The sequence below is a fragment of the Oncorhynchus keta genome, chromosome 20 (assembly GCF_023373465.1).
Source record: "Oncorhynchus keta strain PuntledgeMale-10-30-2019 chromosome 20, Oket_V2, whole genome shotgun sequence".
Taxonomy (NCBI): Eukaryota; Metazoa; Chordata; class Actinopteri; order Salmoniformes; family Salmonidae; genus Oncorhynchus; species Oncorhynchus keta.
The window spans coordinates 32916382-32941033 of NC_068440.1; the positions used below are offsets into that span (position 1 = coordinate 32916382).

General features: G+C 39.8%; 1 protein-coding gene and 1 long non-coding RNA gene across 3 annotated transcripts; both read right to left on the minus strand.

The window, feature by feature from the left end:
* Positions 1–1630: 1630 nt before the first annotated feature.
* Positions 1631–24635, minus strand: LOC118399649 (protein HGH1 homolog). 2 transcript variants are annotated; one of them, XM_035795908.2, is made up of 7 exons: positions 24579–24635; positions 23575–24222; positions 23284–23384; positions 22967–23065; positions 3933–4024; positions 3580–3702; positions 1631–2040 (listed from the first exon to the last, which is right to left on the minus strand). In XM_035795908.2, exons 2-7 carry the CDS (start codon positions 24114–24116, stop codon positions 1855–1857), a joined length of 1143 nt encoding a protein of 380 aa, XP_035651801.1. In that variant the 5' UTR covers positions 24117–24222; positions 24579–24635; the 3' UTR covers positions 1631–1854. The 2 variants fall into 2 exon arrangements, with proteins under 2 accessions (XP_035651801.1, XP_035651802.1); XM_035795909.2 differs by lacking the exon at positions 24579–24635 and adding an exon at positions 24336–24559.
* LOC127909964 (uncharacterized) lies at positions 12644–22489 on the minus strand. The gene is made up of 3 exons (XR_008073169.1): positions 22285–22489; positions 13109–13192; positions 12644–12914 (listed from the first exon to the last, which is right to left on the minus strand). It is a non-coding gene; the product is annotated as an uncharacterized LOC127909964 (long non-coding RNA).
* Positions 24636–24652: the final 17 nt, after the last annotated feature.

Genomic DNA, 24652 nt, shown 5'->3' on the forward strand with positions numbered 1-24652 from the left:
CAGTTGTTGTGAAGAAGACTTCAGGGCGCCCAAGAAAGTCCAACAAGCGCCAGGACCGTCTCCTAAAGTTGATTCAGCTGCGGGATCGTGGCACCACCAGTACGGAGCTTGCTCAGGAATGGCAGCAGGCAGGTGTGGGTGTATCTGCACGCACAGTGAGGCGAAAACTTTTGGAGGATGGCCTGCTGTCAAGAAGGGCAGCAAAGAAGCCACTTCTCTCCAGGAAAAACATCAGGGACAGACTGATATTCTGCAAAAGGTACAGGGATTGGACTGCTGAGGACTGGGGTAAAGTTGTTTTCTCTGATGAAAAAGGGCATCCGGAAAAAAGCTTGTCCGGAAAAGACAAGGTGAGCACTACCATCAGTCCTGTGTCATGCCAACAGACTCACAGATTTGCCTAAGAACACAGCCATTAATAAAGAATGGTACCAACACATCCTCGGAGAGCAACTTCTCCCAACCATCTAGGAACAGTTTGGTGATGAACAATGCCTTTCCAGCATGATGGAGCACCTTTCCATAAGGCAAAAGTGATACCTAAATGGCTCGGGGAACAAAACATTGATATTTTGGGTCCATGGCCAGGAAACTCCCCAGACCTAAATCCCATTGAGAACATGTGGTCAATCCTAAAGAGGCAGGTTGACAAACAAAAACCCACAAATTCTGACAAACTCCAAGCATTGACTATGCAAGAATGGGCTGCCATCAGTCAGGATGTGGCCCAGAAGTTAATTGACAGCATGACAGGGCGGATTGCAGAGTTCTTGAAAAAGGTCAACACTGCAAATATTCACTCTGCATCAACTTCATGTAATTGTCAATAACACTTATGAAATGCTTGTAATTATGCTTCAGTATTCCATAGTAACATCTAACAAAATTATCTAAAGACACTGAAGCAGAAAACTGTGGAAATTAATATTTATGTCATTCAAAACTTTTGGCCACGACTGTACATGTCTTGGAAAGAAAGCATACCCAAATAAGCATTAAGCACAGCTCGAAAGAAACCTAAATACGAATGCCTTCAATTATACATTTCAATGATTATTATAGAACAGTGGTGATGTAAATTGAAGAAAAAAAAGATTACTTTTGTTGGATGTGAGTCTGTCTTTACTTGTTGATGTTACTTTAAAGTCAATAAAACTACTTTGCCATAAAGAGCTGCAGTCCTAATGTCCCCTGGCTGTGTGTGCCCCTCCAGGCTGCCAGGACCTGATTTAGAAGCTGTTACAGTGGCAGCCCTCCACCCCCAAGCCCTTCCACAACCTACCTAACAGCAGGAATCCCAGCTCAGCCCATAAGGACCAGCAGCCCAACAGGCAGCTGCACAGCTACTCAGGTAAACTGTCTGAAGGCAGCCTGAGGACTCCTACTCCTGGCTACGAGCCTAGTGGCTGCTAACCATGGTACCTAGTGGCTGCTAACCATGGTACCTAGTGGCTGCTAACCATGGTACCTAGTGGCTGCTAACCATGGTACCTAGTGGCTGCTAACCATGGTACCTAGTGGCTGCTAACCATGGATTATGTTACCATGGACTACTATGGGCTCAAACGTGATTCCATTTGGGACTCAAACATGTTGGGGTTCCTACAGAAAATAAATCAAGGGCAGACTCTTTTCATTAAAAACAAAATGATATTATTTTAATGGTTACTTGACTTTTGTTGTCTGAATTTACATTATGTGAAAATACAACACAGTCCTCCCCGACTCCTGTTTACATGCAAGTTTGTTGTTGTGATGGCGAGAATTATCTTCTGTTCGTTCCAGTCAGCAGTTGGTTTGGTTCCATTGTTCATCAGATGGTGGCTCAGATGAAATGTAGAAAAGACCTCTCTGCTACATCATCCTCACTATGCCAGCACACTGCTGGGGCTTGTCTGGATTTAACAGATCTTCCTGGTCCTTCTCCAACTGCTCCTGCTCCTTGGCATCCACGTCTTTGAGCTTCACCTCCACGTCCTCAGGAATCTCCACCTCCAACAGGTTCTCCATGCCTGGCTCCGGTTCGTCCCCGATCAGCACCTGGCAGAGACAGACAGGAGACATGCCCATTTAAAAAAGGATACATCAATGCTGGTGGCAAACACATGAACAAAGACTTACTTTAAGTGAAAAAACTGTAGAGAGCAAAATATTCCAATGACATCCTCAACATTACTACAGACTGGAGTTGACAAATTAGCGCAAGAAACGTCAAAACGGCATCAGGACGTGTTCCCAATTTTTGAAAAAAATATGTATTTTTAAGTAATATGATAAAATGTTACAACCTTGTTAAGCGCAAGATTCAGCATAAAAAGACCATTAATCTTAGATAAATATCATGCTTGGATTTCAACTCGCTAGATTTATATGCTTTATGACTGTGGTTAAACTGTCTGGGTAGCTAAAGACTGAACTCGTACCTCTGGACCAGAACTCAAAAGGGATCTCCTAGCTGTATGGAGTGTATCAGGGGGTTTCACCCAAGACCGAGTGACATCTTTTCCACTCAGTCCTTCCCCACTACCAGAATGCCACTGCAGAGCAGGCACTATGCAGGGAAGGAACAGTGGAAGCTTTTTCCAGGCAATCAGAACATCCTGTCTGTGTCCTAAATGGATCCCTATAGTACACTACTTTTACCGAGGGCTGATAGGGCCCCACAGGACCCTGGTTAAAAGTAGTGCACTATGTAGGGACTAGGGTGCCATTTGGGACATAGATTCCATTTTCTCAGTCAGCCGCTGCTGTAAATTTCAGCACTCAGAGTACTGACATGTCATGACATTAATTGGCATTGTAGAATGGGGTGTCTTACCAAGCACAACAAGAAGCCATGAAATTCCCAAACGTACTGGTTACCAAGGTGCCATGACGACAGCTGGAAAATCTGGACTTGCTTGTGAATAACGCAGCAGCAGCAGCAGCTCACCGTGAGGTTGCTCTGGGTTGATTTAATAGGGTAAACCTAAACCCTAACTGCAGAGGTCTGCCTCAGAATTACAGCAACCGTTTGTTGATCTTAGTACAAACCTAACACAGATTAAATTACTGTAAATTATACACAGAGTACACAAAACATTAAGGACACCTGCTCTTTCCCATGACAAGCAAAAGCTATGATCCCTTATTGTCATCAGTTAAATCCACCTCAATCAGCATAGATGAAGGGGAGGAGACGGCTTAAAGATCCTTCTTTAACCTTTGAGACAACTGAGACATGCATTGTGTATGTGTGCCATTCAGAGGGTGAATGGACAAGAAACAACATTTAAGTGCATTTGAACGGGGTATGGTAGTTGGTCCCAGGCACACTGGTTTGTGTCAGGAACTGCAACGCTGCTGGGTTTTTCATGGTCAACCATTTCCCATGTGTATCAAGAATGGTCCACCACCCAACATGACAACTGTGAGAAGCATTGGAGTCAACATGGGCCAGCATCCCTGTGGAACGCTTGACACCGTGTAGAGTCCATGTCCCAACGAATTGAGGCTAATCTGAGGGCAAAAGGCAGTGCAACTCAGTATTAGGAAGGTGTTCCTAATGTTTAGTATACTCAGTGTATATTCGTAGTTTACCTGTATAAACTTCTCGCAAGCAGCGGCCACGTGAGGTTCCTTTTCCCAGTTGTGGAACTCCCTCATGATGACATAGGTGTTCTTGGCTTTCAGAAACTGCCGGCCCACTTTGGTAGCAGTCAGCTGGGTGCATCAAGAGAAAAACGTCAAGTTAGGAGTATTAAAATCAATTTGGGTTATACAGAAAGAGCTTTTCTGGTTTAGTGACAAAGATGGTTAAGTGTTGGAGCCAGAAACAAAGCATTTCGTTGCACCTGCGGCAACATCTGCAAATCTGTAAACGTGACAAATAAGCTTTGATTTGAAGTGTTGGTAGAAGCATGGCATGGTTATTAACTCTTGGGTACACCAACCAGTATCATGGTCTCAATGAGCATCTTGCGAATGTCAGGATCCTCCTCTCTTTTCTTGTCCTCGGGCAAGTACTGGAGGTCGACGGGTAACCCTTCATTGAATAGGAATAATGTACCATCAGTATTAGGCTACATTTGAGTGCAGATATCTTATTGTATTACATTAGCAGTAGTCTATATCAAGGAGTTGAAGTGTTTTAATCAATGCATGTTGTTCACAGTACAAACAGAGGGCCTTGTGAAGCAAACCATCTCTTTATGAATTCTTCTCTAGCATCTCAGGCTGTGTAGCCTTCTATAAAGACTGGTTAACGTGGCCATGTGCCACAAGACTGTAAAACATCAAAACAAATGAAAAATGTTGAACTATTTTTACGTGACCACCGCCTTTAAAGTTGAACCCCGGGCTGAGTACAGCACAGATTCACAACTTCCTTGGAAGGATCTTCAACATTTTCTATTTGGGTCCCGTTATTGTGATGTACATTTGTTTTATCAACTCTCCATGCACAAGGTGGGGACAAATACACAGTGCCTTGAAATTCCACCTGCCATCTGCATAGAACAAACACATTGTGTCCTATGGAGGAGAGGGTTACTGCAGCAGACATGCTCACGCCACAATGATTTCCTGTTGCAGCTGGCAGTAGGAGTGAGCTGTGAAGTTATCCTAGGTATAGATCTAGGATAATTGTCCCTTCCCCTAATCCTAACCATTAGTGGGTAAAATGTCAAACTGACTCAAAATTGAGGGAACTGCAGTGGGGTCGCCAAAATGTTTTTTTTTTTTTTTTTTTTTTTTTTTGGGGGACACAATACTTTCTGTTAGGATCCCCATTAGCTGTTGCGAAAGCAGCAGCTACTCTTGAGAAGGACAATTTTAAATAAAATAGTATTGAGTAAACATATTTATTTTGTTTTTATTCATTTTGATAAGAGCTAAAAATTCAATAAATTGAAGGTTATTTGTTGACGTAAATTTCATTATTTTAAGGTCGTCATTAGATTTGGGGTGGGATCGCAAAACTTATTTGTGGGAAAAAAATGGGGACACAGATTTTCTGTCCCCCCCAAAAAATGGGATCCTCGCTGAAAAAGTTTGAATATCACTGCTCTAACCCGTTATGTCAGCGTCTACCAACTAACCCGTTATGTCAGCGTCTACCAACTAACCCGTTATGTCAGCGTCTACCAACTAACCCGTTATGTCAGCGTCTACCAACTAACCCGTTATGTCAGCGTCTACCAACTAACCCGTTATGTCAGCGTCTACCAACTAACCCGTTATGTCAGCGTCTACCAACTAACCCGTTATGTCAGCGTCTACCAACTAACCCGTTATGTCAGCGTCTACCAACTAACCCGTTATGTCAGCGTCTACCAACTAACCCGTTATGTCAGCGTCTACCAACTAACCCGTTATGTCAGCGTCTACCAACTAACCCGTTATGTCAGTGTCTACCAACTAACCCGTTATGTCAGTGTCTACCAACTAACCCGTTATGTCAGTGTCTACCAACTAACCCGTTATGTCAGTGTCTACCAACTAACCCGTTATGTCAGTGTCTACTAACTAACCCGTTATGTCAGTGTCTACTAACTAACCCGTTATGTCAGTGTCTACTAACTAACCCGTTATGTCAGTGTCTACTAACTAACCCGTTATGTCAGTGTCTACTAACTAACCCGTTATGTCAGTGTCTACTAACTAACCCGTTATGTCAGTGTCTACTAACTAACCTGTTATTTTACCAGCTGCCCACTGCAGTGACGCTAGGAAACACTGTCACCACTGATAAATCTACGATCATTGAGAATTTCAGTAAGCATTTTTCTACGGCTGGACATGCTTTCCACCTGGCTACCCATACCCCGGTCAACAGCTCTGCTCGCGGTAACTTGCCCAAGCCTCCCCATTTCTCCTTCACCCAAATCCAGACAGCTGATGTTCTAAAAGAGCTGCAAAATCTGGACCCCTACAAATCAACTGGGCTAGACAATCTGGACCCTCTCTAAAATTATCCGCCGCAATTGTTGCAACCCCTATTACTAGCCTGTTCAACCTCTCTTTCGTTCTAGACCTATATCTGTCCTACCCTGTCTTTCTAAGGTCTTCGAAAGCCGAGTTAACAAACAGATCACCAACCATTTAGAATCCCACCGTACCTTCTCCGCTATGCAATCTGGTTTCCAAGCTGGTCATGGGTGCACCTTAGCCACGCTCAAGGTCCTAAACAATATCATAATTGCCATTGACAAAAGACTATACTGTGCAGCCGTATTCACCGACCTGACCAAGGCTTCCGACTGTCAATTACCACATTCTTATCGGCAGACAGCCTTGGTTTCTCAAATGACTGCCTCGCCTGGTTCACCAACTACTTCTCAGAAAGAGTTCAGTGTGTCAAATCAGAGGGCCTGTTCTCCAGACCTCTGATAGTCTCTATGGGAGTGCCACAGGGTTCAATTCTCAGGCCAACTCTGTTCTCTGTATACATCAATGATGTCGCTCTTGCAGCTGGTGATTCTTTGATCCACCTCTATGCAGACGACACCATCCTGTATACTTCTGGCCCTTCTTTAGACACTGTGTTAACTAACCTCCAGACGAGCTTCAATGCCATACAACTCTCCTTCCGTGGCCTCCAACTGCTGTTAATTGCAACTAAATGCATGCTCTTCAACCGATCGCTGTCCGCACCTACCCGCACGCCTAGCATCACTACTCTGGACGGTTCTGACTTAGGTATTTGTAGTTGTCCACATATTCTAGGTGTCTGGTTAGACTGTAAACTCTCCTTCCAGACTCACATTAAGCTAAACTGTTATATCAGTGTATACTAACTAACCGGTTATATCAGTGTGCAACTCACTAACCGGTTATATCAGTGTGCAACTCACTAACCGGTTATATCAGTGTGCAACTCACTAACCGGTTATATCAGTGTGCAACTCACTAACCTGTTATATCAGTGTGCAACTCACTAACCTGTTATATCAGTGTGCAACTCACTAACCTGTTATATCAGTGTGCAACTCACTAACCTGTTATATCAGTGTGCAACTCACTAACCTGTTATATCAGTGTGCAACTCACTCACCTGTTATATCAGTGTGCAACTCACTAACCTGTTATATCAGTGTGCAACTCACTAACCTGTTATATCAGTGTGCAACTCACTAACCTGTTATATCAGTGTGCAACTCACTCACCTGTTATATCAGTGTGCAACTCACTCACCTGTTATATCAGTGTGCAACTCACTAACCTGTTATATCAGTGTGCAACTCACTAACCTGTTATATCAGTGTGCAACTCACTCACCTGTTATATCAGTGTGCAACTCACTAACCTGTTATATCAGTGTGCAACTCACTAACCTGTTATATCAGTGTGCAACTCACTAACCTGTTATATCAGTGTGCAACTCACTCACCTGTTATATCAGTGTGCAACTCACTCACCTGTTATATCAGTGTCTACTAACTAACCTGTTATATCAGTGTGCAACTCACTCACCTGTTATATCAGTGTCTACTAACTAACCTGTTATATCAGTGTGCAACTCACTAACCTGTTATATCAGTGTCTACTAACTAACCTGTTATATCAGTGTGCAACTCACTAACCTGTTATATCAGTGTGCAACTCACTAACCTGTTATATCAGTGTGCAACTCACTAACCTGTTATATCAGTGTGCAACTCACTAACCTGTTATATCAGTGTGCAACTCACTCACCTGTTATATCAGTGTGCAACTCACTAACCTGTTATATCAGTGTGCAACTCACTCACCTGTTATATCAGTGTGCAACTCACTCACCTGTTATATCAGTGTCTACTAACTAACCTGTTATATCAGTGTCTACTAACTAACCTGTTATATCAGTGTGCAACTCACTCACCTGTTATATCAGTGTCTACTAACTAACCTGTTATATCAGTGTATACTAACTAACCTGTTATATCAGTGTGCAACTCACTAACCTGTTATATCAGTGTGCAACTCACTAACCTGTTATATCAGTGTGCAACTCACTCACCTGTTATATCAGTGTGCAACTCACTCACCTGTTATATCAGTGTATACTAACTAACCTGTTATATCAGTGTATACTAACTAACCTGTTATATCAGTGTGCAACTCACTCACCTGTTATATCAGTGTATACTAACTAACCTGTTATATCAGTGTATACTAACTAACCTGTTATATCAGTGTGCAACTCACTCACCTGTTATATCAGTGTATACTCACTCACCTGTTATATCAGTGTGCAACTCACTCACCTGTTATATCAGTGTATACTAACTAACCTGTTATATCAGTGTCTACTAACTAACCTGTTATATCAGTGTCTACTAACTCACCTGTTATATCAGTGTTTACTAACTCACCTGTTATATCAGTGTTTACTCACTCACCTGTTATATCAGTGTTTACTAACTCACCTGTTATATCAGTGTTTACTAACTAACCTGTTATATCAGTGTATACTAACTCACCTGTTATATCAGTGTTTACTAACTCACCTGTTATATCAGTGTTTACTAACTCACCTGTTATATCAGTGTTTACTAACTCACCTGTTATATCAGTGTTTACTAACTCACCTGTTATATCAGTGTATACTCACTCACCTGTTATATCAGTGTTTACTAACTCACCTGTTATATCAGTGTTTACTAACTCACCTGTTATATCAGTGTATACTAACTCACCTGTTATATCAGTGTTTACTAACTCACCTGTTATATCAGTGTTTACTAACTCACCTGTTATATCAGTGTTTACTAACTCACCTGTTATATCAGTGTTTACTAACTCACCTGTTATATCAGTGTATACTCACTCACCTGTTATATCAGTGTTTACTAACTCACCTGTTATATCAGTGTTTACTAACTCACCTGTTATATCAGTGTTTACTAACTCACCTGTTATATCAGTGTTTACTAACTCACCTGTTATATCAGTGTATACTAACTAACCTGTTATATCAGTGTCTACTAACTAACCTGTTATATCAGTGTCTACTAACTCACCTGTTATATCAGTGTTTACTAACTCACCTGTTATATCAGTGTTTACTCACTCACCTGTTATATCAGTGTTTACTAACTCACCTGTTATATCAGTGTTTACTAACTAACCTGTTATATCAGTGTATACTAACTCACCTGTTATATCAGTGTTTACTAACTCACCTGTTATATCAGTGTTTACTAACTCACCTGTTATATCAGTGTTTACTAACTCACCTGTTATATCAGTGTTTACTAACTCACCTGTTATATCAGTGTATACTCACTCACCTGTTATATCAGTGTTTACTAACTCACCTGTTATATCAGTGTTTACTAACTCACCTGTTATATCAGTGTTTACTAACTAACCTGTTATATCAGTGTATACTAACTCACCTGTTATATCAGTGTTTACTAACTCACCTGTTATATCAGTGTTACTAACTCACCTGTTATATCAGTGTTTACTAACTCACCTGTTATATCAGTGTTTACTAACTCACCTGTTATATCAGTGTTTACTAACTCACCTGTTATATCAGTGTTTACTAACTCACCTGTTATATCAGTGTTTACTAACTAACCTGTTATATCAGTGTATACTAACTCACCTGTTATATCAGTGTTTACTAACTCACCTGTTATATCAGTGTTTACTAACTCACCAGTTATATCAGTGTTTACTAACTCACCTGTTATATCAGTGTATACTCACTCACCTGTTATATCAGTGTTTACTAACTCACCTGTTATATCAGTGTTTACTAACTCACCTGTTATATCAGTGTTTACTAACTCACCTGTTATATCAGTGTGCAACTCACTCACCTGTTATATCAGTGTCTACTAACTAACCTGTTATATCAGTGTATACTCACTCACCTGTTATATCAGTGTATACTCACTCACCTGTTATATCAGTGTCTACTAACTCACCTGTTATATCAGTGTATAACTCACTCACCTGTTATATCAGTGTATACTCACTCACCTGTTATATCAGTGTTTACTAACTAACCTGTTATATCAGTGTGCAACTCACTAACCTGTTATATCAGTGTGCAACTCACTCACCTGTTATATCAGTGTGCAACTCACTCACCTGTTATATCAGTGTATACTCACTCACCTGTTATATCAGTGTTTACTAACTAACCTGTTATATCAGTGTGCAACTCACTCACCTGTTATATCAGTGTATACTCACTCACCTGTTATATCAGTGTATACTAACTAACCTGTTATATCAGTGTGCAACTCACTCACCTGTTATATCAGTGTATACTCACTCACCTGTTATATCAGTGTTTACTAACTAACCTGTTATATCAGTGTGCAACTCACTCACCTGTTATATCAGTGTGTAACTACCTAACCTGTTATATCAGTGTATACTAACTAACCTGTTATATCAGTGTGCAACTCACTCACCTGTTATATCAGTGTATACTCACTCACCTGTTATATCAGTGTATACTAACTAACCTGTTATATCAGTGTGCAACTCACTCACCTGTTATATCAGTGTGCAACTCACTAACCTGTTATATCAGTGTGCAACTCACTAACCTGTTATATCAGTGTCTACTAACTAACCTGTTATATCAGTGTGCAACTCACTCACCTGTTATATCAGTGTCTACTAACTAACCTGTTATATCAGTGTGCAACTCACTAACCTGTTATATCAGTGTGCAACTCACTCACCTGTTATATCAGTGTGCAACTCACTAACCTGTTATATCAGTGTGCAACTCACTAACCTGTTATATCAGTGTGCAACTCACTAACCTGTTATATCAGTGTCTACTAACTAACCTGTTATATCAGTGTGCAACTCACTCACCTGTTATATCAGTGTGCAACTCACTAACCTGTTATATCAGTGTGCAACTCACTAACCTGTTATATCAGTGTCTACTAACTAACCTGTTATATCAGTGTGCAACTCACTCACCTGTTATATCAGTGTCTACTAACTAACCTGTTATATCAGTGTGCAACTCACTAACCTGTTATATCAGTGTGCAACTCACTCACCTGTTATATCAGTGTGCAACTCACTAACCTGTTATATCAGTGTGCAACTCACTAACCTGTTATATCAGTGTGCAACTCACTAACCTGTTATATCAGTGTGCAACTCACTCACCTGTTATATCAGTGTGCAACTCACTCACCTGTTATATCAGTGTGCAACTCACTAACCTGTTATATCAGTGTGCAACTCACTAACCTGTTATATCAGTGTCTACTAACTAACCTGTTATATCAGTGTATACTAACTAACCTGTTATATCAGTGTGCAACTCACTCACCTGTTATATCAGTGTATACTCACTCACCTGTTATATCAGTGTGCAACTCACTCACCTGTTATATCAGTGTGCAACTCACTCACCTGTTATATCAGTGTGCAACTCACTAACCTGTTATATCAGTGTCTACTAACTAACCTGTTATATCAGTGTGCAACTCACTAACCTGTTATATCAGTGTGCAACTCACTAACCTGTTATATCAGTGTATACTCACTCACCTGTTATATCAGTGTATACTAACTAACCTGTTATATCAGTGTGCAACTCACTCACCTGTTATATCAGTGTGCAACTCACTAACCTGTTATATCAGTGTGTAACTCACTCACCTGTTATATCAGTGTGTAACTCACTCACCTGTTATATCAGTGTGCAACTCACTCACCTGTTATATCAGTGTCTACTAACTAACCTGTTATATCAGTGTGCAACTCACTCACCTGTTATATCAGTGTGCAACTCACTAACCTGTTATATCAGTGTCTACTAACTAACCTGTTATATCAGTGTGCAACTCACTCACCTGTTATATCAGTGTATACTAACTAACCTGTTATATCAGTGTGCAACTCACTCACCTGTTATATCAGTGTGCAACTCACTAACCTGTTATATCAGTGTGCAACTCACTCACCTGTTATATCAGTGTGCAACTCACTAACCTGTTATATCAGTGTGCAACTCACTCACCTGTTATATCAGTGTGCAACTCACTCACCTGTTATATCAGTGTGCAACTCACTCACCTGTTATATCAGTGTATACTAACTAACCTGTTATATCAGTGTATACTAACTAACCTGTTATATCAGTGTATACTAACTAACCTGTTATATCAGTGTCTACTCACTCAACCTGTTATATCAGTGTCTACTAACTAACCTGTTATATCAGTGTATACTAACTAACCTGTTATATCAGTGTGCAACTCACTAACCTGTTATATCAGTGTGCAACTCACTCACCTGTTATATCAGTGTATACTAACTAACCTGTTATATCAGTGTGCAACTCACTAACCTGTTATATCAGTGTGCAACTCACTAACCTGTTATATCAGTGTATACTAACTAACCTGTTATATCAGTGTGCAACTCACTAACCTGTTATATCAGTGTGCAACTCACTCACCTGTTATATCAGTGTGCAACTCACTAACCTGTTATATCAGTGTGCAACTCACTAACCTGTTATATCAGTGTGCAACTCACTCACCTGTTATATCAGTGTGTAACTCACTAACCTGTTATATCAGTGTATACTAACTAACCTGTTATATCAGTGTCTACTAACTAACCTGTTGTATCAGTGTGCAACTCACTCACCTGTTATATCAGTGTGCAACTCACTAACCTGTTATATCAGTGTGCAACTCACTAACCTGTTATATCAGTGTGCAACTCACTAACCTGTTATATCAGTGTCTACTAACTAACCTGTTATATCAGTGTCTACTAACTAACCTGTTATATCAGTGTGCAACTCACTAACCTGTTATATCAGTGTGCAACTCACTCACCTGTTATATCAGTGTCTACTAACTAACCTGTTATATCAGTGTGCAACTCACTAACCTGTTATATCAGTGTGCAACTCACTCACCTGTTATATCAGTGTGCAACTCACTAACCTGTTATATCAGTGTCTACTAACTAACCTGTTATATCAGTGTGCAACTCACTAACCTGTTATATCAGTGTCTACTAACTAACCTGTTATATCAGTGTGCAACTCACTAACCTGTTATATCAGTGTGCAACTCACTAACCTGTTATATCAGTGTGTAACTAACTAACCTGTTATATCAGTGTGCAACTCACTCACCTGTTATATCAGTGTGCAACTCACTAACCTGTTATATCAGTGTGCAACTACCTAACCTGTTATATCAGTGTGCAACTCACTAACCTGTTATATCAGTGTGCAACTCACTAACCTGTTATATCAGTGTGCAACTCACTAACCTGTTATATCAGTGTGCAACTCACTAACCTGTTATATCAGTGTCTACTAACTAACCTGTTATATCAGTGTGCAACTCACTAACCTGTTATATCAGTGTCTACTAACTAACCTGTTATATCAGTGTGCAACTCACTAACCTGTTATATCAGTGTGCAACTCACTAACCTGTTATATCAGTGTCTACTAACTAACCTGTTATATCAGTGTGCAACTCACTCACCTGTTATATCAGTGTGCAACTCACTAACCTGTTATATCAGTGTCTACTAACTAACCTGTTATATCAGTGTGCAACTCACTAACCTGTTATATCAGTGTCTACTAACTAACCTGTTATATCAGTGTGCAACTCACTAACCTGTTATATCAGTGTGCAACTCACTAACCTGTTATATCAGTGTCTACTAACTAACCTGTTATATCAGTGTCTACTAACTAACCTGTTATATCAGTGTGCAACTCACTCACCTGTTATATCAGTGTCTACTAACTAACCTGTTATATCAGTGTGCAACTCACTAACCTGTTATATCAGTGTCTACTAACTAACCTGTTATATCAGTGTGCAACTCACTAACCTGTTATATCAGTGTCTACTAACTAACCTGTTATATCAGTGTGCAACTCACTAACCTGTTATATCAGTGTCTACTAACTAACCTGTTATATCAGTGTGCAACTCACTAACCTGTTATATCAGTGTCTACTAACTAACCTGTTATATCAGTGTGCAACTCACTAACCTGTTATATCAGTGTGCAACTCACTAACCTGTTATATCAGTGTCTACTAACTAACCTGTTATATCAGTGTGCAACTCACTAACCTGTTATATCAGTGTCTACTAACTAACCTGTTATATCAGTGTGCAACTCACTAACCTGTTATATCAGTGTGCAACTCACTAACCTGTTATATCAGTGTGCAACTCACTAACCTGTTATATCAGTGTCTACTAACTAACCTGTTATATCAGTGTGCAACTCACTCACCTGTTATATCAGTGTGCAACTCACTAACCTGTTATATCAGTGTCTACTAACTAACCTGTTATATCAGTGTGCAACTCACTAACCTGTTATATCAGTGTCTACTAACTAACCTGTTATATCAGTGTGCAACTCACTAACCTGTTATATCAGTGTCAACTAACTAACCTGTTATATCAGTGTGCAACTCACTAACCTGTTATATCAGTGTGCAACTCACTAACCTGTTATATCAGTGTCTACTAACTAACCTGTTATATCAGTGTCTACTAACTAACCTGTTATATCAGTGTCTACTAACTAACCTGTTATATCAGTGTGCAACTCACTAACCTGTTATATCAGTGTGCAACTCACTAACCTGTTATATCAGTGTGCAACTAACTAACCTGTTATATCAGTGTGCAACTCACTAACCTGTTATATCAGTGTCTACTAACTAACCTGTTATATCAGTGTCAACTAACTAACCTGTTATATCAGTGTGCAACTAACTAACCTGTTATATCAGTGTGCAACTAACTAACCTGTTATATCAGTGTGCAACTCACTAACCTGTTATATCAGTGTGCAACTCACTAACCTGTTATATCAGTGTGCAACTCACTAACCTGTTATATCAGTGTGCAACTCACTAACCTGTTATATCAGTGTCTACTAACTAACCTGTTATATCAGTGTGCAACTCACTAACCTGTTATATCAGTGTCTACTAACTAACCTGTTATATCAGTGTGCAACTCACTAACCTGTTATATCAGTGTGCAACTCACTAACCTGTTATATCAGTGTCTACTAACTAACCTGTTATATCAGTGTCTACTAACTAACCTGTTATATCAGTGTGCAACTCACTAACCTGTTATATCAGTGTGCAACTCACTAACCTGTTATATCAGTGTCAACTAACTAACCTGTTATATCAGTGTGCAACTCACTAACCTGTTATATCAGTGTGCAACTCACTAACCTGTTATATCAGTGTCTACTAACTAACCTGTTATATCAGTGTGCAACTCACTAACCTGTTATATCAGTGTGCAACTCACTAACCTGTTATATCAGTGTGCAACTCACTAACCTGTTATATCAGTGTCTACTAACTAACCTGTTATATCAGTGTGCAACTCACTAACCTGTTATATCAGTGTGCAACTCACTCACCTGTTATATCAGTGTCTACTAACTAACCTGTTATATCAGTGTGCAACTCACTAACCTGTTATATCAGTGTCTACTAACTAACCTGTTATATCAGTGTGCAACTCACTCACCTGTTATATCAGTGTGCAACTCACTAACCTGTTATATCAGTGTGCAACTCACTAACCTGTTATATCAGTGTGCAACTCACTCACCTGTTATATCAGTGTGCAACTAACTAACCTGTTATATCAGTGTGCAACTCACTCACCTGTTATATCAGTGTGCAACTCACTAACCTGTTATATCAGTGTGTAACTCACTCACCTGTTATATCAGTGTGCAACTCACTCACCTGTTATATCAGTGTCTACTAACTAACCTGTTATATCAGTGTCTACTAACTAACCTGTTATATCAGTGTGCAACTCACTCACCTGTTATATCAGTGTGCAACTCACTAACCTGTTATATCAGTGTGCAACTAACTAACCTGTTATATCAGTGTATACTAACTAACCTGTTATATCAGTGTGCAACTCACTAACCTGTTATATCAGTGTCAACTAACTAACCTGTTATATCAGTGTGCAACTCACTAACCTGTTATATCAGTGTCAACTAACTAACCTGTTATATCAGTGTGCAACTCACTAACCTGTTATATCAGTGTGCAACTCACTAACCTGTTATATCAGTGTGCAACTCACTAACCTGTTATATCAGTGTGCAACTCACTAACCTGTTATATCAGTGTGCAACTCACTAACCTGTTATATCAGTGTGCAACTCACTAACCTGTTATATCAGTGTGCAACTCACTAACCTGTTATATCAGTGTGCAACTCACTAACCTGTTATATCAGTGTGCAACTCACTAACCTGTTATATCAGTGTGCAACTCACTAACCTGTTATATCAGTGTGCAACTCACTAACCTGTTATATCAGTGTGCAACTCACTAACCTGTTATATCAGTGTGCAACTCACTAACCTGTTATATCAGTGTGCAACTCACTAACCTGTTATATCAGTGTGCAACTCACTAACCTGTTATATCAGTGTGCAACTCACTAACCTGTTATATCAGTGTGCAACTCACTAACCTGTTATATCAGTGTGCAACTCACTAACCTGTTATATCAGTGTGCAACTCACTAACCTGTTATATCAGTGTGCAACTCACTAACCTGTTATATCAGTGTGCAACTCACTCACCTGTTATATCAGTGTATACTAACTAACCTGTTATATCAGTAATAATAATAATAACTAGCACTTTTATAACTTACAGTTATATCAGTGTGAAATGAACCCACTAACCGTTGTTATATCAGTGTGCAACTCACTAACCTGTTATATCAGTGTGCAACTCACTAACCTGTTATATCAGTGTCAACTAACTAACCTGTTATATCAGTGTGCAACTCACTCACCTGTTATATCAGTGTCTACTAACTAACCTGTTATATCAGTGTGCAACTCACTCACCTGTTATATCAGTGTGCAACTCACTAACCTGTTATATCAGTGTCTACTAACTAACCTGTTATATCAGTGTGCAACTCACTAACCTGTTATATCAGTGTATACTAACTAACCTGTTATATCAGTGTAACTAACTAACCTGTTATATCAGTGTAACTCACTAACCTGTTATATCAGTGTCTACTAACTAACCTGTTATATCAGTGTGCAACTCACTAACCTGTTATATCAGTGTGCAACTAACTAACCTGTTATATCAGTGTGCAACTCACTAACCTGTTATATCAGTGTCTACTAACTAACCTGTTATATCAGTGTGCAACTCACTAACCTGTTATATCAGTGTCTACTAACTAACCTGTTATATCAGTGTGCAACTCACTAACCTGTTATATCAGTGTCTACTAACTAACCTGTTATATCAGTGTGCAACTCACTAACCTGTTATATCAGTGTGCAACTCACTCACCTGTTATATCAGTGTCTAACTAACTAACCTGTTATATCAGTGTGCAACTCACTAACCTGTTATATCAGTGTCAACTAACTAACCTGTTATATCAGTGTGCAACTCACTAACCTGTTATATCAGTGTGCAACTAACTAACCTGTTATATCAGTGTGCAACTCACTAACCTGTTATATCAGTGTCTACTAACTAACCTGTTATATCAGTGTGCAACTCACTAACCTGTTATATCAGTGTGCAACTCACTAACCTGTTATATCAGTGTCTACTAACTAACCTGTTATATCAGTGTCTACTAACTAACCTGTTATATCAGTGTCTACTAACTAACCTGTTATATCAGTGTGCAACTCACTCACCTGTTATATCAGTGCAACTCACTCACCTGTTATATCAACTAACTAACCTGTTATATCAGTGTGCAACTCACTAACCTGTTATATCAGTGTCTACTAACTAACCTGTTATATCAGTGTATACTAACTAACCTGTTATATCAGTGTCTACTAACTAACCTGTTATATCAGTGTCTACTAACTAACCTGTTATATCAGTGTGCAACTCACTCACCTGTTATATCAGTGTGCAACTCACTAACCTGTTATATCAGTGTCTACTAACTAACCTGTTATATCAGTGTGCAACTCACTAACCTGTTATATCAGTGTGCAACTCACTAACCTGTTATATCAGTGTGCAACTCACTAACCTGTTATATCAGTGTCAACTAACTAACCTGTTATATCAGTGTGCAACTCACTAACCTGTTATATCAGTGTGCAACTCACTAACCTGTTATATCAGTGTCTACTAACTAACCTGTTATATCAGTGTCTACTAACTAACCTGTTATATCAGTGTGCAACTCACTAACCTGTTATATCAGTGTGCAACTCACTCACCTGTTATATCAGTGTCTACTAACTAACCTGTTATATCAGTGTGCAACTCACTCACCTGTTATATCAGTGTCTACTAACTAACCTGTTATATCAGTGTATACTAACTAACCTGTTATATCAGTGTGCAACTCACTAACCTGTTATATCAGTGTCAACTAACTAACCTGTTATATCAGTGTGTAACCTGTTATATCAGTGTGCAACTAACTAACCTGTTATATCAGTGTGCAACTCACTAACCTGTTATATCAGTGTGCAACTCACTCACCTGTTATATCAGTGTGCAACTCACTAACCTGTTATATCAGTGTGCAACTCACTAACCTGTTATATCAGTGTGCAACTCACTAACCTGTTATATCAGTGTGCAACTCACTCACCTGTTATATCAGTGTGCAACTCACTAACCTGTTATATCAGTGTGCAACTCACTAACCTGTTATATCAGTGTGCAACTCACTCACCTGTTATATCAGTGTGCAACTCACTAACCTGTTATATCAGTGTGCAACTCACTAACCTGTTATATCAGTGTGCAACTCACTCACCTGTTATATCAGTGTGCAACTCACTAACCTGTTATATCAGTGTGCAACTCACTAACCTGTTATATCAGTGTGCAACTCACTAACCTGTTATATCAGTGTGCAACTCACTAACCTGTTATATCAGTGTGCAACTCACTAACCTGTTATATCAGTGTGCAACTCACTAACCTGTTATATCAGTGTCTACTAACTAACCTGTTATATCAGTGTGCAACTCACTAACCTGTTATATCAGTGTGCAACTCACTCACCTGTTATATCAGTGTGCAACTCACTAACCTGTTATATCAGTGTGCAACTCACTAACCTGTTATATCAGTGTGCAACTCACTAACCTGTTATATCAGTGTGCAACTCACTAACCTGTTATATCAGTGTGCAACTCACTAACCTGTTATATCAGTGTGCAACTCACTAACCTGTTATATCAGTGTGCAACTCACTAACCTGTTATATCAGTGTGCAACTCACTAACCTGTTATATCAGTGTGCAACTCACTAACCTGTTATATCAGTGTGCAACTCACTAACCTGTTATATCAGTGTGCAACTCACTAACCTGTTATATCAGTGTGCAACTCACTAACCTGTTATATCAGTGTGCAACTCACTAACCTGTTATATCAGTGTGCAACTCACTAACCTGTTATATCAGTGTGCAACTCACTAACCTGTTATATCAGTGTGCAACTCACTCACCTGTTATATCAGTGTGCAACTCACTAACCTGTTATATCAGTGTGCAACTCACTAACCTGTTATATCAGTGTCTACTAACTAACCTGTTATATCAGTGTGCAACTCACTAACCTGTTATATCAGTGTGCAACTCACTCACCTGTTATATCAGTGTGCAACTCACTAACCTGTTATATCAGTGTGCAACTCACTAACCTGTTATATCAGTGTCTACTAACTAACCTGTTATATCAGTGTGCAACTCACTCACCTGTTATATCAGTGTGCAACTCACTAACCTGTTATATCAGTGTCTACTAACTAACCTGTTATATCAGTGTGTAACTCACTCACCTGTTATATCAGTGTGCAACTCACTCACCTGTTATATCAGTGTGCAACTCACTAACCTGTTATATCAGTGTATACTAACTAACCTGTTATATCAGTGTGCAACTCACTCACCTGTTATATCAGTGTGCAACTCACTCACCTGTTATATCAGTGTGCAACTCACTAACCTGTTATATCAGTGTCAACTAACTAACCTGTTATATCAGTGTGCAACTAACTAACCTGTTATATCAGTGTGCAACTCACTAACCTGTTATATCAGTGTGCAACTCACTAACCTGTTATATCAGTGTCTACTAACTAACCTGTTATATCAGTGTGTAACTCACTCACCTGTTATATCAGTGTGCAACTAACTAACCTGTTATATCAGTGTGCAACTCACTCACCTGTTATATCAGTGTGCAACTAACTAACCTGTTATATCAGTGTGCAACTCACTCACCTGTTATATCAGTGTGTAACTAACTAACCTGTTATATCAGTGTGCAACTCACTAACCTGTTATATCAGTGTCTACTAACTAACCTGTTGTATCAGTGTGTAACTCACTCACCTGTTATATCAGTGTGCAACTCACTAACCTGTTATATCAGTGTCTACTAACTAACCTGTTATATCAGTGTGCAACTAACTAACCTGTTATATCAGTGTGCAACTCACTCACCTGTTATATCAGTGTGCAACTCACTAACCTGTTATATCAGTGTGTAACTAACTAACCTGTTATATCAGTGTCAACTAACTAACCTGTTATATCAGTGTAACTAACTAACCTGTTATATCAGTGTAACTAACTAACCTGTTATATCAGTGTGCAACTCACTAACCTGTTATATCAGTGTCTACTAACTAACCTGTTATATCAGTGTATACTAACTAACCTGTTATATCAGTGTGTAACTCAACCTGTTATATATCAGTGTGCAACTCACTAACCTGTTATATCAGTGTCAACTAACTAACCTGTTATATCAGTGTAACTAACTAACCTGTTATATCAGTGTGCAACTCTAACCTGTTATATCAGTGTCTACTAACTAACCTGTTATATCAGTGTATACTAACTAACCTGTTATATCAGTGTGTAACTCACTCACCTGTTATATATCAGTGTGTAACTAACTAACCTGTTATATCAGTGTGCAACTCACTAACCTGTTATATCAGTGTCAACTCACTAACCTGTTATATCAGTGTGCAACTCACTAACCTGTTATATCAGTGTGCAACTCACTAACCTGTTATATCAGTGTGCAACTCACTAACCTGTTATATCAGTGTCTACTAACTAACCTGTTATATCAGTGTGCAACTCACTAACCTGTTATATCAGTGTGCAACTCACTAACCTGTTATATCAGTGTGCAACTCACTAACCTGTTATATCAGTGTGCAACTCACTAACCTGTTATATCAGTGTCTACTAACTAACCTGTTATATCAGTGTGCAACTCACTAACCTGTTATATCAGTGTGCAACTCACTAACCTGTTATATCAGTGTGCAACTCACTAACCTGTTATATCAGTGTGCAACTCACTAACCTGTTATATCAGTGTGCAACTCACTAACCTGTTATATCAGTGTCTACTAACTAACCTGTTATATCAGTGTGCAACTCACTAACCTGTTATATCAGTGTCTACTAACTAACCTGTTATATCAGTGTGCAACTCACTCACCTGTTATATCAGTGTGCAACTCACTAACCTGTTATATCAGTGTGCAACTCACTAACCTGTTATATCAGTGTGCAACTCACTCACCTGTTATATCAGTGTCTACTAACTAACCTGTTATATCAGTGTGCAACTCACTAACCTGTTATATCAGTGTCTACTAACTAACCTGTTATATCAGTGTGTAACTCACTCACCTGTTATATCAGTGTGCAACTCACTAACCTGTTATATCAGTGTGTAACTCACTCACCTGTTATATCAGTGTGTAACTAACTAACCTGTTATATCAGTGTCTACTAACTAACCTGTTATATCAGTGTGCAACTCACTAACCTGTTATATCAGTGTGCAACTCACTAACCTGTTATATCAGTGTGCAACTCACTAACCTGTTATATCAGTGTGCAACTCACTAACCTGTTATATCAGTGTCTACTAACTAACCTGTTATATCAGTGTGCAACTCACTAACCTGTTATATCAGTGTGCAACTCACTAACCTGTTATATCAGTGTGCAACTCACTAACCTGTTATATCAGTGTGCAACTCACTAACCTGTTATATCAGTGTGCAACTCACTAACCTGTTATATCAGTGTGCAACTCACTAACCTGTTATATCAGTGTGCAACTCACTAACCTGTTATATCAGTGTGCAACTCACTAACCTGTTATATCAGTGTGCAACTCACTAACCTGTTATATCAGTGTCTACTAACTAACCTGTTATATCAGTGTGCAACTCACTAACCTGTTATATCAGTGTGTAACTAACTAACCTGTTATATCAGTGTGTAACTACCTAACCTGTTATATCAGTGTGTAACTCACTAACCTGTTATATCAGTGTGTAACTAACTAACCTGTTATATCAGTGTGTAACTACCTAACCTGTTATATCAGTGTGTAACTACCTAACCTGTTATATCAGTGTGTAACTACCTAACCTGTTATATCAGTGTGTAACTACCTAACCTGTTATATCAGTGTCTACTAACTAACCTGTTATATCAGTGTGTTACGAACTAACCTGCTATTTTTTAATTTTATCTTTATTTAACTAGGCAAGTCAGTTAAGAACAAGTTCTTATTTTCAATGACGGCCTGGGAACAGTGGGTTAACTGCCTGTTCAGGGGCAGAACGACAGATTTTTACCTTGTCAGCTCGGGGATTTGATCTTGCAGTTACTAGTCCAACGCTCTAACCACTAGGCTACCTGCCGCCCCATTGTTATCATTATTAAATTGTTAGTAGTGCGTACTAACTAGAATTTGTTTTTGAATACTACTGGTCTAGGGGCAACTTCACCCCATTCCTTAGGGCCAAGGATGTATTTAAGGACTGTTAAATCATCTGAAATCACAGTGCCTGGTACAGTACATGATACGCTGTCTGCTGCATATGGATCCCATCTGTTCTGCAGCGAGATGAGAAACACTTTGCCGTGGTGTCCTCCTTACCTTCATTCTCCTCGTCAGACAGTTCCTCAGGCCCAGCGAGAGGCAGCAACAGGAAAGGCAGAATGTCCACTGCATCACTCAGCAACCACTCATGATGAGCTGGGGGGAAATCGTAAGATATCCAAATCAATAACTTTTTTTCTCTTACCCTTTCTTGGAAACATATGTTACAAGGTCAAAGGTCAACATAGCTAGAACGTTTACCGAAAATTAATCCTCTTCAATTCAACACAAAACGGGCATGAACTAGGAAGGTTAAAACTGACTGTCCTACAGCCATTAACATGTATGTGTGTGTGTGTCTTTTCATCACTTACCATGGTCAAAGCAACAATTTCTCAGAGTGCCAATGACTCCCCCTCGTCTGATTGTGGAGGCCTCGTATTGTATGTAGGGAAGGAGTCTCTGCACTACACACCTGTGGACCATCAAACATACACACAAAGAACAGGCATCATCATTGGACAGGGAACAGACAGGTAACACTTATTGGGCAGGAAGGTTAACATCTCTTTAGGCATGTATTACCAGATGATGAGAAAAGTCAAAAGACATAACCTAGCCTAGGCTAAACCTGGATCTCATGAGCTAAGCACCCAGCCACTGACCTCTCCCTATCCAGGATAAAGTGTCTGGTCTCGGGCAGCTGAGTCAAGTTGGAGAGGAGGGGGCCCAGGTAATGGAGTGACACCTGCTTGTTGTAGCCCTCGGTGCAGAAGATTTCCACTATCTGCGTCAGACCTATCTCCTGCTTCTGCATAGCCTTAAACACCTCTTTACACGTCTTCACGTGCCGCGACAGGTTAGTGAGGATCGTACAGATACGGTCTGCAAACATAAACTCTGGATCCAGGAGGTTTTTAAACAACATAGGGAGGAAGTCAGCGTCTTTCACCAGCGGTTGGTGCATGGTCTCGTCAGCCGAGAGGTTGATGAGAGAGTGGTAACAGTCTTTGACGATAGCGATAGAGGGGTCGGTGGTGAGGGTCACCAGGGCTTTAAGGAAGTCAGGTTTTGACTGTAGGTAGCGACAGCCATCCCTGTTGCCAGATAGGCCCAGGATGTACTCTGTGGCCTGGCCCTTGACGTCCGGCCTGGTGTTCAGGGTGAGGAAGGACAGCAGCTCTTTTGCCTCCACGTCACTCAGCATGATGGTGGATAGGCAACGTGTGATGGTCAATCCAAATCTTCACTAATCCAAAAGTTGACCGTCACAAGATACAGGGTTACAATTCCACAAGTGTAAAGAAAGCTTGCTACAAAGACAGAGAGGACAATTAGACCAATGATAACTGGTTAGATACAATGTAGCTAGAACACAACATAAACATACATGGTGAATATAAATGACAAAGTCAGTAATAGTTACATTAAACTCATGCTGTCAAATAGCATGATCATATCCGAGTCCTTTCGATCGTGCTAGCTAGCCAGTCGAACATGGGTTCACGGTAGTTTCTATATCTCAGGCGATATAAAACCATCCGAATTCCTTGACTGTTAAAAGTTTAGAAAACATCGTAGCTAGCTGGCTTGATACATATTTCTGGATTTAAAACCAATCGTGCGGTTCTGTAACATTGATCAAACGTTTATTATGACGCACACTCACCTCATCCACATGGATCGTTCCATGCTGATAACTAAGTACTTCCGCATTCGAAATTTTGCGTCTCCAATAGGATT

Bases quoted from the DNA above. Each gene is read 5' to 3' on its own strand.
- LOC118399649 (XM_035795908.2), bottom strand. From the start codon at position 24,116: ATGCTGAGTGACGTGGAGGCAAAAGAGCTGCTGTCCTTCCTCACCCTG. The intron at 4,025-22,966 runs GTAAGGAGGACA...TATTCAATGAAG, and splicing joins GTCTGACGAGGAGAATGAAG to GGTTACCCGTCGACCTCCAG. The intron at 2,041-3,579 runs GTAAACTACGAA...TGTCTCTGCCAG, and splicing joins CTTGCGAGAAGTTTATACAG to GTGCTGATCGGGGACGAACC.